Source organism: Oncorhynchus kisutch, unplaced genomic scaffold (assembly GCF_002021735.2).
Source record: "Oncorhynchus kisutch isolate 150728-3 unplaced genomic scaffold, Okis_V2 scaffold861, whole genome shotgun sequence".
Lineage (NCBI taxonomy): Eukaryota > Metazoa > Chordata > Actinopteri > Salmoniformes > Salmonidae > Oncorhynchus > Oncorhynchus kisutch.
In genome coordinates, this window is record NW_022262806.1 from 10,001 (window position 1) to 27,338 (window position 17,338).

The 17,338-nt window shown below is 46.4% G+C and overlaps 2 protein-coding genes across 2 annotated transcripts in view; both read left to right on the forward strand.

The window, feature by feature from the left end:
- LOC116362667 (uncharacterized) overlaps positions 1–1,939 on the forward strand; it is a 2,632-nt gene extending 693 nt beyond the window's left edge. Inside the window, exons 1-2 of the mRNA XM_031816724.1 lie at positions 1–1,789; positions 1,856–1,939. The exon at positions 1–1,789 is cut by the window's left edge and continues 693 nt beyond it. Of these exons, the coding sequence (XP_031672584.1) occupies positions 1–1,789; positions 1,856–1,864 (1,798 nt within the window). The 3' untranslated portion in view covers positions 1,865–1,939. The remainder of the gene's footprint in view (positions 1,790–1,855) is intronic.
- LOC109884725 (selenocysteine insertion sequence-binding protein 2-like) overlaps positions 1–16,005 on the forward strand; it is a 23,114-nt gene extending 7,109 nt beyond the window's left edge. The window contains 10 exon segments of the mRNA XM_031816725.1: positions 1,960–2,067; positions 2,225–2,392; positions 2,585–2,726; positions 3,161–3,345; positions 4,373–4,505; positions 4,715–4,880; positions 8,963–9,183; positions 10,655–10,809; positions 10,946–11,165; positions 11,548–16,005. Coding sequence (XP_031672585.1) covers positions 1,960–2,067; positions 2,225–2,392; positions 2,585–2,726; positions 3,161–3,345; positions 4,373–4,505; positions 4,715–4,880; positions 8,963–9,183; positions 10,655–10,809; positions 10,946–11,165; positions 11,548–12,149 — 2,100 coding nt within the window. The 3' untranslated portion in view covers positions 12,150–16,005.
- The last annotated feature ends 1,333 nt before the right edge of the window (positions 16,006–17,338 follow it).

Here is a 17,338-nt window from a genome sequence, read left to right on the forward strand (position 1 = left end):
AGAGAAGGAATTGTGTGAACTAGTCCTCAGTCAGTGTGTATTAGGAGTTAGTGAGGCTGTAGATGTAGTGAAGGTATTGTGTGAACTAGTCCTCAGTCAGTGTGTATTAGGAGTTAGTGAGGCTGTAGATGTAGTGAAGGTATTGTGTGAACTAGTCCTCAGTCAGTGTGTATTAGGAGTTAGTGAGGCTGTAGATGTAGAGAAGGTATTGTGTGAACTAGTCCTCAGTCAGTGTGTATTAGGAGTTAGTGAGGCTGTAGATGTAGAGAAGGTATTGTGTGAACTAGTCCTCAGTCAGTGTGTATTAGGAGTTAGTGAGGCTGTAGATGTAGAGAAGGTATTGTGTGAACTAGTCCTCAGTCAGTGTGTATTAGGAGTTAGTGAGGCTGTAGATGTAGAGAAGGTATTGTGTGAACTAGTCCTCAGTCAGTGTGTATTAGGAGTTCGTGAGGCTGTAGATGTAGAGAAGGTATTGTGTGAACTAGTCCTCAGTCAGTGTGTATTAGGAGTTAGTGAGGCTGTAGATGTAGAGAAGGTATTGTGTGAACTAGTCCTCAGTCAGTGTGTATTAGGAGTTAGTGAGGCTGTAGATGTAGAGAAGGTATTGTGTGAACTAGTCCTCAGTCAGTGTGTATTTGGAGTTAGTGAGGCTGTAGATATAGAGAAGGTATTGTGTGAACTAGTCCTCAGTCAGTGTGTATTAGGAGTTAGTGAGGCTGTAGATGTAGTGAAGGTATTGTGTGAACTAGTCCTCAGTCAGTGTGTATTAGGAGTTAGTGAGGCTGTAGATGTAGAGAAGGTATTGTGTGAACTAGTCCTCAGTCAGTGTGTATTAGGAGTTAGTGAGGCTGTAGATGTAGAGAAGGAATTGTGTGAACTAGTCCTCAGTCAGTGTGTATTAGGAGTTAGTGAGGCTGTAGATGTAGTGAAGGTATTGTGTGAACTAGTCCTCAGTCAGTGTGTATTAGGAGTTAGTGAGGCTGTAGATGTAGAGAAGGTATTGTGTGAACTAGTCCTCAGTCAGTGTGTATTAGGAGTTAGTGAGGCTGTAGATGTAGAGAAGGTATTGTGTGACCTAGTCCTCAGTCAGTGTGTATTAGGAGTTAGTGAGGCTGTAGATGTAGAGAAGGTATTGTGTGAACTAGTCCTCAGTCAGTGTGTATTAGGAGTTAGTGAGGCTGTAGATGTAGAGAAGGTATTGTGTGAACTAGTCCTCAGTCAGTGTGTATTAGGAGTTAGTGAGGCTGTAGATGTAGAGAAGGTATTGTGTGAACTAGTCCTCAGTCAGTGTGTATTAGGAGTTAGTGAGGCTGTAGATGTAGAGAAGGTATTGTGTGAACTAGTCCTCAGTCAGTGTGTATTAGGAGTTAGTGAGGCTGTAGATGTAGAGAAGGTATTGTGTGAACTAGTCCTCAGTCAGTGTGTATTAGGAGTTAGTGAGGCTGTAGATGTAGAGAAGGTATTGTGTGAACTAGTCCTCAGTCAGTGTGTATTAGGAGTTAGTGAGGCTGTAGATGTAGAGAAGGTATTGTGTGAACTAGTCCTCAGTCAGTGTGTATTAGGAGTTAGTGAGGCTGTAGATGTAGAGAAGGTATTGTGTGAACTAGTCCTCAGTCAGTGTGTATTAGGAGTTAGTGAGGCTGTAGATGTAGTGAAGGTATTGTGTGAACTAGTCCTCAGTCAGTGTGTATTAGGAGTTAGTGAGGCTGTAGATGTAGAGAAGGTATTGTGTGAACTAGTCCTCAGTCAGTGTGTATTAGGAGTTAGTGAGGCTGTAGATGTAGAGAAGGTATTGTGTGAACTAGTCCTCAGTCAGTGTGTATTAGGAGTTAGTGAGGCTGTAGATGTAGAGAAGGTATTGTGAAGGCGGTATTGTGTGAACTAGTTCTCAGTCAGTGTGTAATGGTATGATAGAGATGTACAAGTTAGGTGTTTGGTCAATTCTAAAGTCTGTTTCAGGATGAGGATGAGTTTCCAGAGCTGGTCTCAGGAGGGGCACAGAGGAACATCAAACCAGACCCTAACCCTTCCCAGAACCAACACCAGACCAAACTAACCAAGAACCTGGTGAGAGACCGGCTAATCCTTCCTCCCTCCCTTCCTTCCTTCCTTGAGAATTTCACAAGTTTTTTTTTTTTTGGGGGGGGGGGGGGGTTGCACCAAAGTTAGTAAAGGTTGACCACAAAACAATCTATCCTGTAGTAAACCCCCCTCCTCTCTCCAGCTGGATAACCTTCCAGAGAACTCTCCCATCAACATCGTCCAGACCCCCATCCCCATCACCACCTCCGTCCCCAAGAGGGCCAAGAGTCAGAGGAAGAAGGCCCTGGCCGCTGCCCTGGCTACAGCGCAGGAGTACTCTGAGATCAGCATGGAGCAGAGGAAACTACAGGTACCAGCATGCACTCTGTTAGCTTTCTAGGAAACTACAGGTACCAACATACAATATCTTAGCTAGCTAGGAAACTACAGATACCAGCATGCACTGTCAGCTAGACATAGTGCAGGACTATAATGGAAAAACGGTTGCTAGTTGTATTGTACTACTATGAGTGTGCTGAGCCAGTGTTGCTGTTCCCTGTAGGAGGCACTGACCAAAGCAGCAGGGAAGAAGAGTAAGACTCCAGTCCAGTTGGACCTGGGAGACATGCTGGCTGCTCTGGAGAAACAGCAGCAGGCCATGAAGGCTAGACAAATAACCAATACTAAACCACTGTCCTTCACAGGTACACACTGCACACATGCACCGCACACACACACACACCACACACCGTACCCACACACACCGCACCCCACACACACCGCACCCCACACACACACACCGCACCCACACACACCGCACCCCACACACACACACACACCGCACCCCACACACACACACACACACATGCACCACACACACACACACACACAACGCACCACACCCACACACGCCCCCCCATCCCACACGCACCGCACACACCGCACCGCACACACTGCACCCCACACACACTGCACCCCACACACACCGCACACACACACAGCGCACATACCACACACACCGCACGCACCCGCACACACACACACCGCACCGCACACATACACTGCACCGTCACTCTCTCTCTCTCTCTGACTGCCCTCTCTCTCTCGCTCTCTCTGACTTCTGTCTCTCTCTCTCCAGTGGGTACAGCAGCCCCGTTCCATGGTTCAGGGCAAGGTGCCGGGTCGGGAGCAGGGTCAGGTATAGTATCAATGTTGCAGGCCCACTCTGCCCCCCTCAACATGCTGGACTCCAGCGCTCCACGCCTGAAGAGAGGGAAGGAGAGAGAGATCCCTAAAGTCAAACGACCCACCGCCCTGAAGAAGGTGAGAGGATAGATCTCAATGTGTGTCTGAGGGGGAAGGGGTGTGTTGGTCTAACCCAGTCTCTGTTCTCTCTGTGTAGATCATTCTGAAGGAGCGTGAGGGGGAAGGGGTGTGTTGATCTAACCCAGTCTCTGTTCTCTCTGTGTAGATCATTCTGAAGGAGTGTGAGGGGGAAGGGGTGTGTTGATCTAACCCAGTCTCTGTTCTCTCTGTGTAGATCATTCTGAAGGAGTGTGAGGGGGAAGGGGTGTGTTGGTCTAACCCAGTCTCTGTTCTCTCTGTGTAGATCATTCTGAAGGATTGTGAGGGGGAAGGGGTGTGTTGGTCTAACCCAGTCTCTGTTCTCTCTGTGTAGATCATTCTGAAGGAGGCTGAAGGGGTGTGTTGATCTAACCCAGTCTCTGTTCTCTCTGTGTAGATCATTCTGAAGGAGCGTGAGGGGGAAGGGGTGTGTTGATCTAACCCAGTCTCTGTTCTCTCTGTGTAGATCATTCTGAAGGAGTGTGAGGGGGAAGGGGTGTGTTGGTCTAACCCAGTTTCTGTTCTCTCTGTGTAGATCATTCTGAAGGAGCGTGAGGGGGAAGGGGTGTGTTGGTCTAACCCAGTCTCTGTTCTCTCTGTGTAGATCATTCTGAAGGAGGTTGAAGGGGTGTGTTGGTCTAACCCAGTCTCTGTTCTCTCTGTGTAGATCATTCTGAAGGAGCGTGAGGGGGAAGGGGTGTGTTGATCTAACCCAGTCTCTGTTCTCTCTGTGTAGATCATTCTGAAGGAGCGTGAGGGGGAAGGGGTGTGTTGATCTAACCCAGTCTCTGTTCTCTCTGTGTAGATCATTCTGAAGGAGCGTGAGGGGGAAGGGGTGTGTTGATCTAACCCAGTCTCTGTTCTCTCTGTGTAGATCATTCTGAAGGAGGTTGAAGGGGTGTGTTGATCTAACCCAGTCTCTGTTCTCACTGTGTAGATCATTCTGAAGGAGCGTGAGGGGGAAGGGGTGTGTTGATCTAACCCAGTCTCTGTTCTCTCTGTGTAGATCATTCTGAAGGAGCGTGAGGGGAAGAGGGGGAAGGGGGGTGTTGATCAGATTGCTGCCAGCCAGGAAGAACAGGGAGAAGAGGAGCTACACTTCACTGATGACCTCACACGGGAACCTGCCTCTCAGGAGGGTAGGTACAGGGTCAGGGGTAAGAGAGAGGAGGAGCTACACTTCACTGATGACCTCACACGGGACCTTGGCAGAGTTTGCTCATTTTAGACCATTCCCTTGGTCTTAAAGTGAATTCTTGCAAACCTAATGGTCCTACTGATCTGTGGTGTGACGTGGTGTTGTCTAATTTACCCCCCTGTGATATTCTGCTCCGTCTGTTTTCTGTAGAGAACGGTCTGAGCGTGCCCAGTGATGACGCGTCCCTGTCCCCGGCCAGTCAGAACTCTCCGTACAGCATCACGCCAGTTTCCCAGGGTTCCCCTGGCTCCTCTGGCATCGGCAGCCCCATGGCCTCTAACGCCATTACCAAGATACACAGCCGCCGCTTCAGAGAGTGAGTCTCTCTCTCACTCACTCACTCACTCACACAGAGAGAAATTGCTTGGTAATGAGAATCCTAGTGGTTCAAATGTCACAAACTCATTTGGTGGGTTTGCAACACAGAAGCATTTAGTAACATAAATATCAATCCGCCCAATGGATGTTTAGAGCAGGGCTATACAATTAGGACTTGTACGTACACACAGACAGGCACTGCTTTGTTTCTTAATGTCTTGGGTTGTAGGCCCTTTGTCTCAGCCCTTAAGCACTGTGTCAGACATCCTACGACCTCTCTATGCCTCTCCTCTCTTCCTCACACCATACCATATCTACACCAGTGTTTCCCTCCTCCAGTCCCCCCAACAGTACACGTTGTTGTAGCCCCGGACAAACTCACCTGATTCAACTCATTGAGGGGATGATGATTAGTTGAATCAGGTGTTTGTCTGGAGCTACAACAAAACTGTGCTGTTGGACTGGAGTTGGAAACTACTGAACTACACAATGGTGTGTGTGTTTTATAATATTGGTCGATGTATGCATGTGAGTGTTTTCTAATATTGTTGTGTGTGTGTTAACCTGATTGTGTGTGTTCCTCTTAGTGTTGGGCCGATATATGATTAAATCGAATATTGTGATGTGCAAGACTGTACTCTAATTGAAATGTACAAATCAAAACAGTGCATTTTTAAGGCTAAATTAATGAACTAAGCCTTATTGTTTTTGCCATACTATGATTATTTAATGATAATGTGACTAATATCGTAAATAAGATTTTTTTTAATTGCACAGTCTGGAATGATGGAGTCATTAACGGTGCAAAACGATTATATTGGATATTGCAATATTTGGAGTAGCATATCGTTGAAGAGGCCTCCCCTAGTGTTACCTAACCCTAGTCTCTCTCTCTATCACTGTCTCCAAGTGTTACCTAACCCTAGTCTCTCTCTCTATCACTGTCTCCAAGTGTTACCTAACCCTAGTCTCTCTCTCTATCACTGTCTCCAAGTGTTACCTAACCCTAGTCTCTCTCTCTATCACTGTCTCCAAGTGTTACCTAACCCTAGTCTCTCTCTCTATCACTGTCTCCAAGTGTTACCTAACCCTAGTCTCTCTCTCTCACTGTCTCCAAGTGTTACCTAACCCTAGTCTCTCTCTCTATCACTGTCTCCAAGTGTTACCTAACCCTAGTCTCTCTCTCTATCACTGTCTCCAAGTGTTACCTAACCCTAGTCTCTCTCTCTATCACTGTCTCCAAGTGTTACCTAACCCTAGTCTCTCTCTCTATCACTGTCTCCAAGTGTTACCTAACCCTAGTCTCTCTCTCTCACTGTCTCCAAGTGTTACCTAACCCTAGTCCCTCTATCACTGTCTCCAAGTGTTAACTAACCCTAGTCTCTCTCTCTATCACTGTCTCCAAGTGTTACCTAACCCTAGTCCCTCTATCACTGTCTCCAAGTGTTACCTAACCCTAGTCTCTCTCTCTCACTGTCTCCAAGTGTTACCTAACCCTAGTCCCTCTCTCTCTCACTGTCTCCAAGTGTTACCTAACCCCAGTCCCTCTATCACTGTCTCCAAGTGTTACCTATCCCTAGTCCCTCTCTCACTGTCTCCAAGTGTTACCTAACCCCAGTCCCTCTATGACTGTCTCCAAGTGTTACCTATCCCTAGTCCCTCTCTCACTGTCTCCAAGTGTTACCTAACCCTAGTCCCTCTCTCTATCACTGTCTCAAGTGTTACCTAACCCTAGTCCCTCTCTCTCTCACTGTCTCCAAGTGTTACCTAACCCTAGTCCCTCTCTCTCTCACTGTCTCCAAGTGTTTCCTAACCCTAGTCCCTCTCTCACTGTCTCCAAGTGTTTCCCAACCCTAGTCCCTCTCTCACTGTCTCCAAGTGTTACCTAACCCTAGTCCCTCTTTCTCTCACTGTCTCCAAGTGTTACCTAACCCTCGTCCCTCTCTCTCGCACTGTCTCCAAGTGTTACCTAACCCTAGTCCCTCTCTCTATCACTGTCTCCAAGTGTTACCTAACCCTAGTCCCTCTCTCTATCACTGTCTCCAAGTGTTACCTAACCCTAGTCCCTCTCTCTATCACTGTCTCCAAGTACTGTACCTGGTGTTGAATAAGGAGATGGTTAGCAGATGTTAATGCAAGTCTAGAGAAATGCTTGTGCTTCTAGTTCCGACAGTGCAGTGATATCTAACAATTCCACAACGACTACCTAAGACACATATCTAAGTAAAGGAATGGAATAAGAATATATACATATAAATATTTGTATGAGGGATGACCGAGCGGCATAGGCAAGATGCTGTAGATGGCTTAACATACAGTATATAAACTCAGCAAAAAAAAGAAATGTCCTCTCACTGTCAACTGTGTTTATTTTCAGCAAACTTAGTATGTGTAAATATTTGTATGAACATAACAAGATTCAACAACTGAGACATAAACTGAACAAGTTCCACAGACATGTGACTAACAGAAATGGAATAATGTTTCCCTAACAAAGGGGGGGGGGGGGGTCAAAATCAAAAGTAACAGTCAGTAGCTGGTGTGGCCACCAGCTGTGTCTGTAGCTGGTGTGGCCACCAGCTGTATCTCCTCCTCATGGTCTGCACCAGATTTGCCTGTTCTTGCTGTGAGATGTTACCCCACTCTTCAACCAAGGCACCTGTAAGTTCCCAGACATTTCTGGGGGGAATGGCACTAGCCCTCACCCTCCGATCCAACAGGTCCCGGACTTGCTCAATGGGATTGAGATCCTTGCACTTCGCTGGCCATGGCAGAACACTGACATTCCTGTTTAGGCGACAATGTTGCAGGTGATGTCTGGTGAGGACCTGCCTTACAGCAGGCCTACAAGCCCTCAGTCCAGCCTCTCTCAGCATATTGCGGACAGTCTGAGCACTGATGGAGGGATTGTGCGTTCCTGGTGTAACTCGGGCAGTTGTTGTTGCCATCCTGTACCTGTCCGCAGGTGTGATGTTCGGATGTACCGATCCTGTGCAGTTGTTGTTACACGTGATCTGCCACTGCGAGGATGATCAGCTGTCGGTCCTGTCTCCCTGTAGCGCTGTCTTAGGTGTCTCACAGTACGGACATTACAATTTATTTCCCTGGCCACATCTGCAGTCCTCATGCCTCCTTGCAGCATGCCTAAGGCACGTTCACGCAGATGAGTAGGGACCCTGGGCATCTTTCTTTTGTTGTTTTTCAGAGTCAGTAGAAAGGCCTCTTTAGTGTCCTAAGTTTTCATAACTGTGACCTTAATTGCCTACCGTCTGTAAGCTGTTATTGTCTTAATGATCGTTCCACAGCTCCATGTCCATTAATTGTTTATGGTTTATTGAACAAGCATGGGAAATGGTGTTTAAACCCTTTTATAATGAAGATCTGTGAAGTTATTTGGACAGTGTCCTGAAAAAGGAATGTTTCTTTTTTTGCTGAGTTTACATATAAGATGAGTATGTAAGATATGTAAACATTATTAAAGGGACTAGTGATCCATTTATTAATGTGGCCAATGATTTCAAGTCTGTATGTGGGCAGCAGCCTCTCTGTGTTAGTGACGGCTGTTTAACAGTCTGGTGTATGTTTTAATATTAGTCTCTCTCTGTCTCCAGGTGTTGAATAAGGAGATGGATGAATGTGTTTTATCCTGTGTGTGTGTTTATAATATTAGTGTGTGTTTCTCTCTCTCCAGGTACTGTAACCAGGTGTTGAATAAGGAGATAGATGAATGTGTGTTATCCTGTGTGTGTGTGTGTTTATAATATTAGTGTGTGTTTCTCTCTCTCCAGGTACTGTAACCAGGTGTTGAATAAGGAGATAGATGAATGTGTTTTATCCTGTGTGTGTGTGTGTGTTTATAATATTAGTGTGTGTTTCTCTCTCTCCAGGTACTGTAACCAGGTGTTGAATAAGGAGATGGATGAATGTGTGTTATCCTGTGTGTGTGTGTGTGTGTGTGTTTATAATATTAGTGTGTGTTTCTCTCTCTCCAGGTACTGTAACCAGGTGTTGAATAAGGAGATATCCTGTGTGTGTGTGTGTGTGTGTTTATAATATTAGTGTGTGTATCTCTCTCTCCAGGTACTGTAACCAGGTGTTGAATAAAGAGATAGATGAGAGTGTGACGATGCTGCTGCAGGAACTGGTCCGGTTCCAGGAGAGGGTTTATCAGAAGGACCCCAGCAAAGCCAAGACCAAACGCAGACTGGTCATGGGCCTTAGAGAGGTCACCAAACACATGAAGCTCCACAAGATCAAGTGTGTCCTCATCTCACCCAACTGTGAGAAGATCCAGGCCAAAGGTCAGGGGTCATTCTTGTCATTAATCCTGGGTTATGTTTTTTGAAAAGCAGTGAACCACGGAGTGTACTACTCAACCAGGTCCGATAAGAACACAGGGTTTTGTTTTTGCGGTTGCTAAGCGTTTAGCTAGTGTGCCTATCTGAACATCACCCTGATCTTGGGGTGTGGGGTTCCAAATGCGTGCTAAGTTGATGAATATTTCAAATGTTCATCCCCAATCGCCACTTTTGTGTCCACCAGAGGGCGGCAGCATATTGATATGCTCAGCACAGGCTACATCAAATCTTCTACATAACTAGTGACTGTGTGTTGTCTATTGCAGGGCGTCTAGATGAGGCTCTGTAAAACATGATAGACAGCCATGGCCAGGGAGCAGGACTGTTTATAGTGGTAGTTCTACAGTAGTAGTGACTGTTATTTTATGTCCCAGGGGGTCTAGATGAGGCTCTGTACAACGTCATAGCCATGGCCAGAGAACAGGACTGTTTATAGTGGTAGTTCTACAGTAGTAGTGACTGTTATTTTATGTCCCAGGGGGTCTAGATGAGGCTCTGTACAACGTCATAGCCATGGCCAGGGAGCAGGACTGTTTATAGTGGTAGTTCTACAGTAGTAGTGACTGTTATTTTATGTCCCAGGGGGTCTAGATGAGGCTCTGTACAACGTCATAGCCATGGCCAGGGAGCAGGACTGTTTATAGTGGTAGTTCTACAGTAGTAGTGACTGTTATTTTATGTCCCAGGGGGTCTAGATGAGGCTCTGTACAACGTCATAGCCATGGCCAGGGAGCAGGACTGTTTATAGTGGTAGTTCTACAGTAGTAGTGACTGTTATTTTATGTCCCAGGGGGTCTAGATGAGGCTCTGTACAACGTCATAGCCATGGCCAGGGAGCAGGACTGTTTATAGTGGTAGTTCTACAGTAGTAGTGACTGTTATTTTATGTCCCAGGGGGTCTAGATGAGGCTCTGTACAACATCATAGCCATGGCCAGAGAACAGGACTGTTTATAGTGGTAGTTCTACAGTAGTAGTGACTGTTATTTTATGTCCCAGGGGGTCTAGATGAGGCTCTGTACAACGTCATAGCCATGGCCAGGGAGCAGGACTGTTTATAGTGGTAGTTCTACAGTAGTAGTGACTGTTATTTTATGTCCCAGGGGGTCTAGATGAGGCTCTGTACAACGTCATAGCCATGGCCAGGGAGCAGGACTGTTTATAGTGGTAGTTCTACAGTAGTAGTGACTGTTATTTTATGTCCCAGGGGGTCTAGATGAGGCTCTGTACAACATCATAGCCATGGCCAGGGAGCAGGACTGTTTATAGTGGTAGTTCTACAGTAGTAGTGACTGTTATTTTATGTCCCAGGGGGTCTAGATGAGGCTCTGTACAACGTCATAGCCATGGCCAGGGAGCAGGACTGTTTATAGTGGTAGTTCTACAGTAGTAGTGACTGTTATTTTATGTCCCAGGGGGTCTAGATGAGGCTCTGTACAACGTCATAGCCATGGCAAGAGAACAGGAGATCCCGTTTGTGTTTGCTCTGGGTAGGAAGGCTCTGGGACGCTGTGTCAACAAACTGGTGCCTGTCAGTGTGGTGGGCGTCTTCAACTTCTCTGGAGCAGAGGTAAGACGTTGAACACAACCTGTCTGCGTGTTTATAACGCCTGTTAATACTGTAACAAAAAGCTAATGGAAGTGTGTAAAGTCTTGATGTTATGTCTCTCTCTCCCCGTCCGCCACCCCTCCCTCTCCTCCTCTAGGGTCTGTTTAACCGGTTAGTGTCTCTGACGGAGGATGCTCGTAAGTCCTACAAGGACATGGTGTCAGCGCTGGAGCAGGAGCAGGCTGAGGAGGCGCTGAAGAACGTCAAGAAGGTCACCCACCACATGGGCCACTCCAGGAACCCCTCCGCTGCCTCTGCTATCTCCTTCTGCTCCGTCATCTCTGAGCCCATCTCTGAGGTCAACGAGAAGGAGTACGGTAAGAGATGACCCTGACCTTTAACCACGACTCTGACCCATCTCTGAGGTCAACGAGAAGGAGTACGGTAAGAGATGACCCCGACCTTTAACCCTGACTCTGACCCATCTCTGAGGTCAACGAGAAGGAGTACGGTAAGAGATGACCCCGACCTTTAACCCTGACTCTGACCCATCTCTGAGGTCAACGAGAAGGAGTACGGTAAGAGATGACCCTGGTCCCGACCTTTAACCCTGACTCTGACCCATCTCTGAGATCAACGAGAAGGAGTACGGTAAGAGATGACCCTGATCCCGACCTTTAACCCTGACTCTGAACCCATCTCTGAGATCAAAGAGGTCTCTCTTTACATGTGAATATAATCTGAAATGTCTCTCCTCAGAGACCAACTGGAGGAGTATGGTGGAATCGTCAGATGGGCTGGAGCCTGTGGAGGCTAAACCCAGCCATCCTGCTACTTCCTCTGGGTTGCAGAGAGACAACCAGCCCTCCTCCACCACCACCAACCGCAGCCCTTACTCCACTACCCTCCAGCTCAGAGCAGCCGTCCCTGCTCCAGGCTCAGGCCCGGGGGAGAGAGAAGAGGGCCGGGCAGACGACCGGTTGGAGCTGGCCTCCCAGCAGAGCACGGAGACGGGCAGTTTGGATGGGAGCTGCAGGGACCTCCTCAACTCCTCCATCACCTCCACCACCTCCACCCTGGTCCCCGGTATGCTGGAGGAGGCAGAGGAAGAGGAGGAGGAGGAGGAAGAGTACACACCAGAGCCCATCTCTGTGGAGGTGCCTGCGGTCATCAGCCGTATTGAGTCCTGGGTGTCTAAGACGCTGGAGAACCTTCAGCTGGGGAAGAGCCAGGACAGCACAGAGGAAGAGGAGGAAGAGGAGGAGGAGGGAGTGCAGAGTGAGGAGGAAGAGGAGTTGGATTCTGCTGATGTCACAGAGACTGGGCTGGAGAAGATGGAGGCCAATAATATCACTGGCTGATTAGACTTCATTCATCCCTCTTTCTCTTTTTTGTTTCTCGCTAAATTCGCTCTGTGTACACTCTGTCGCTCCATCTGTGTACACTCTGTCGCTCCATCTGTGTACACTCTGTCGCTCCATCCGTGTACACTCTGTCGCTCCATCTGTGTACACTCTGTCGCTCCATCTGTGTACACTCTGTCGCTCCATCTGTGTACACTCTGTCGCTCCATCTGTGTACACTCTGTCGCTCCATCTGTGTACACTCTGTCGCTCCATCTGTGTACACTCTGTCGCTCCATCTGTGTACACTCTGTCGCTCCATCCGTGTACACTCTGTCGCTCCATCTGTGTACACTCTGTCGCTCCATCTGTGTGCACTCCGTCGCTCCATCTGTGTACACTCCATCACTTGTCTTCCTCACCCCCCCTTCACACCTGTCCCCCTAACCTGCACTCTTTCACCTTTACCACCCCCCCTTCACACCTGTCCCCCTAACCTGCACTCTTTCACCTCTACCACCCCCCCTTCACACCTGTCCCCCTAACCTGCACTCTTTCACCTCTACCACCCCCCTTCACACCTGTCCCCCTAACCTGCACTCTTTCACCTCTATCACCCCCCCCTTCACACCTGTTCCCTTAACCTGCACTCTTTCACCTCTATCACCCCCCCTTCACACCTGTCCCCCTAACCTGCACTCTTTCACCTCTATCACCCCCCCCTTCACACCTGTTCCCTTAACCTGCACTCTTTCACCTCTATCACCCCCCCTTCACACCTGTCTCCCCCCCCCTTTCCCTCTTTCTCACAGTTGAACCAGCAACTCTTCTCTCTGTCTGTAACTTTGGACTTCAGACATTATCTCAGGAATCAGACCATACACACACACACACACACACACGCACACACACACACACACACACACACACACACACACACACACACACACACACACACACACACACACACACACACACACACACACACAGGCAGTCCACACACACACAGATGGGCAGTCACACACACAGACCAACCTGCAAATTACAGACAACAGTATCTCTCCTGGTCTCTCTGATGGACTCCTCTGTTCCTCTCATCCTCCTCTCACTGATGTGGACCTGGAACAACTGCCTCAGCTAAACTGGTCTGGTCGGTCTGGCATCGACTGGTCTGGTCTGACATGGAATGGGCTTGACTGGTCTGGTCTGGCTAAGGGAAGCCCTGGTTCCCTTCCCACCACTCCAGGTTTCCCCAGGATAGGAAGAGGCTGTGAGGAGAGGCTTCCCCTCTGTCTGTATGATGCAGAGCCCTCCAGATGATAGACCTGTCAGTGAGACTGCTTACATCAGACTAACTAGAAGGGAACTCTCCCTCTGTCTGTATGACACAGAGCCCTCCAGATGATAGACCTGAGACTGCTGACTACAGACTAACTAGAAGGGTACTCTCCCTCTGTCTGTATGACACAGAGCCCTCCAGATGATAGACCTGAGACTGCTGACTACAGACTAACTAGAAGAGAAGTCTCCCTCTGTCTGTATGACACAGAACCCTCCAGATGATAGACCTGAGACTGCTGACTACAGACTAACTAGAAGAGAAGTCCTGTCAGTGAGACTGCTTACATCAGACTAACTAGAAGGGAACTCTCCCTCTGTCTGTATGACACAGAGCCCTCCAGATGATAGACCTGTCAGTGAGACTGCTTACATCAGACTAACTAGAAGGGAACTCTCCCTCTGTCTGTATGACACAGAGCCCTCCAGATGATAGACCTGTCAGTGAGACTGCTTACATCAGACTAACTAGAAGGGAACTCTCCCTCTGTCTGTATGACACAGAGCCCTCCAGATGATAGACCTGAGACTGCTGACTACAGACTAACTAGAAGAGAAGTCTCCCTCTGTCTGTATGACACAGAGCCCTCCAGATGATAGACCTGAGACTGCTGACTACAGACTAACTAGAAGAGAAGTCTCCCTCTGTCTGTATGACACAGAGCCCTCCAGATGATAGACCTGAGACTGCTGACTACAGACTAACTAGAAGGGAACTCTCCCTCTGTCTGTATGACACAGAGCCCTCCAGATGATAGACCTGAGACTGCTGACTACAGACTAACTAGAAGAGAAGTCTCCTCTGTCTGTATGACACAGAGCCCTCCAGATGATAGACCTGAGACTGCTGACTACAGACTAACTAGAAGAGAAGTCTCCTCTGTCATCCCTGGGTTATTCATAGTGGAGGTCTGGTGGTTCAGTCCAAGCAGAAGGTTGCTGAGCCCCTGCAGGGCTGAGAGTTTACAGCTATAAGTGTGTGTGTCTCTGTCCCATCATCAAGACTTATGTTACATTGTTGTCATCCTTCCCATGTTTCTCTGTCTCCCAAAACCGATCTAAAACCTTGTTAGGATTACAAAATTCCCCACTTTTCCAGGAATCCCAGTTGGAAAGTTCACAGAATCTGTTGGGAATAAGCAGAAAATACCTAATCCTCCAACCTTGGAATTTCGGGAAAGTTGCTGTAATTTGCAAACCTACAGGATGTGTTTCTGACATTAACCATCTCAGTAATCATGTATTATTTTCACTGGGTGTGATTTTAAAGGGGCATATCACCACCTTTTAACCTCATAGTCATTATCTCCAGGACCAAACCAATGTCTACTAATGTGAAAATGGCGTGTTAAAAAATAATGGCGTGTCCCTTGAAAACATGAATGATATGACATGTCACATGATATATACTAACAGTAACTGAAGCCAGAACAAATGTCTGATGTACATAACCTGTATAGCTGTTTCTGAGACTCTTTAACCTGTAATATTGATGATAATATTGACAAGTGTTCATCTGTTTGGGGTTGTTTTCTGAGTGGATTGTTTGTTGTTGTTGCTAGCTGACTTCTGTGTTTTACTATAGCCTCTGGTTTCATTTGGTTTAGGTCCCAGTCCATTGACCGGTGGCAGTGTGGGCCTGTTTGTTGGGGTGGGCAGGTAAATGTACTGTAACTAGCTATTATCAGAGACTATTTGGGTTTGAAGCTGACAGGTAGTCTAACTTGACCCAGGACATGTGACTCACTGGTAACAGAGGGGTCAAAGGGAGGAGCCACCACAGGAGCCTCTGAATATTCATGAAGTAATTATCCACCTCACCAGTTATAACCATGTAAATAAAATGTGAACAATTAAAATGTTTGAACTACAGTGTATTAAACACCCCAATCACCTTTTTCTTAAAGCCATTTGATATAAAACATCTGCATAAGTTGATGATGTAATTTGATGGGAAGATAGAAATCAAGTCATGTATTATTAGATGGAGGATGCCATGTATAGGAGTGGCATGCTGGGTCATATGCAATATGAAGGAAGGAGGGGTGAGAGGGAGTTGTGTAATAAATAGACACAGTCAGGAGTTGGTCAATTCATTTTCAATTCAGGAAGTGAATTGAAATTCAACTGACAAAAAATGTAATTGAGAAAAAAAACACATGTCAATTGAAAACTGACCATGTTTTATATGAGGATTATATGAATGAGTTGAATTGAGCCCTTCCCTGATACAGGTGATAACGACGGTGTGTCTAGTACTAAAATGTACGCTGGCTGTGTGCAGGTTTATTAGTAACTAACTCTCATCAGTGTGTTTTGCAGCCATGACAACCAGTGTGTCCTTTGCACTATGTAAATACCATAATACTTGTAACAACCACCTGGTAACTAATGTCAAAACAACATGGTTGAATGAAGTAGCTTTTCTTTTCCCAGTGTGTCCCTGGTCTTTCTATGTCTCTCTTTCTGACTGTACAGCAACAGTTCTCTTCTCCATCTGGACTGATTGTCATTAAAATGTTCTTTAAGTAAACTACATACACTCCTGTCTTTTATATTGTCTTGTCTATTTGTTGCATCAAATCTCCTATATGTTTGATAGGGATCTTTGTGTAACTAGGAGTATTAGCCTAAAGCATGTGTCAAACTCCAGTCCTTGGGGGTCGGGTGTCTGCGGAATTTTGCACCTCCCTTGTACTGATTGATCAATTAAGGTAATTCATTGATTAGTTAGGAACTCCCCTCAGCTGGTTGTCTAGGTCTTAATTGGACACAAATGAAAGGAAATAACAAACCAGCAGACACATGTCTCTCCAGGAATTTAGTTTGACACCCTAAACTTTGGTTGATTGCTAATCCAATATGGCCGCCTGAATCCTGCTTACTTACTGCATTGGCACGGATAGAGTAATGAGACCGATATATCACTGGCTGTATAAATGTGAAGCATCCTGTTGGTGTTTCCCCTCACTACAAAACATGATGACGAGAGGAAGCCCACTGGTGGGCAGTGGGAGAAGATGGAACGAGATGGATTTTGTCTGACATTCTGTACATTTTCTCATTGACGAAACCTTTGATCTCTACAGTTTTCTGTTTTCAAAACTAGAATCTGTTATGAGTGGACTAAGTTTTGTAGACTTGACCTTTTGCAACATATTTTAAGATAGCGCTGTTTAATATAGATTACATTGATAGAATTCAATTAATCAAACAAAAATGCAATATGAATTAAGACTTGCTAAAGTGTTGACATGTCCCTCTGTGCCCCTCTGTGACTTCCAAGAAGATTTGCCCCATGAACCCAACATGTGTCCAGGTTTTCTCCATCATTGTAAAGCCCTAATTATTCTGTTGCTTTGACACTCATTCTGAACATTATTCTATATTTCATGTGATTAATGATTCATTTTAAGTTAAAAAGAAAGTGTCCCTCATTTGAAGTTAAACCTGTTAAGTGAACTGAACTGTCATTTTAATGTTCTAAAGAAACACTGAACATCTAATAGTCAAATCATAGTGTAAAAGCAGGTGTGCTGGTTGTAGTCTTTTAGGCCATTTCCTGGTGTTTTGTGGTGGAAAACTGCGCGGGTCGAGCATTACCCATAGATAAATACAATAAGCTTCCATTGCCCCTGTCACAGGGGGATTTATGGCTTTAATCATTGTACCTAAACTGTATGTGTGATCATGTACATGCAGGACCCAGCTGTAAAAGAAACCTTGGTCTCAGTCTGTGTTCCTTGTTGAAATAAAGGTAGAATAATAATAATAATAATGACCTCTTGAGATGGAAAACGTGTTTTTTATGAAGTTGAACGTGCTCTTTATGACAATGTTAAAATTTGGTGAAATCTAACATTTCTTTT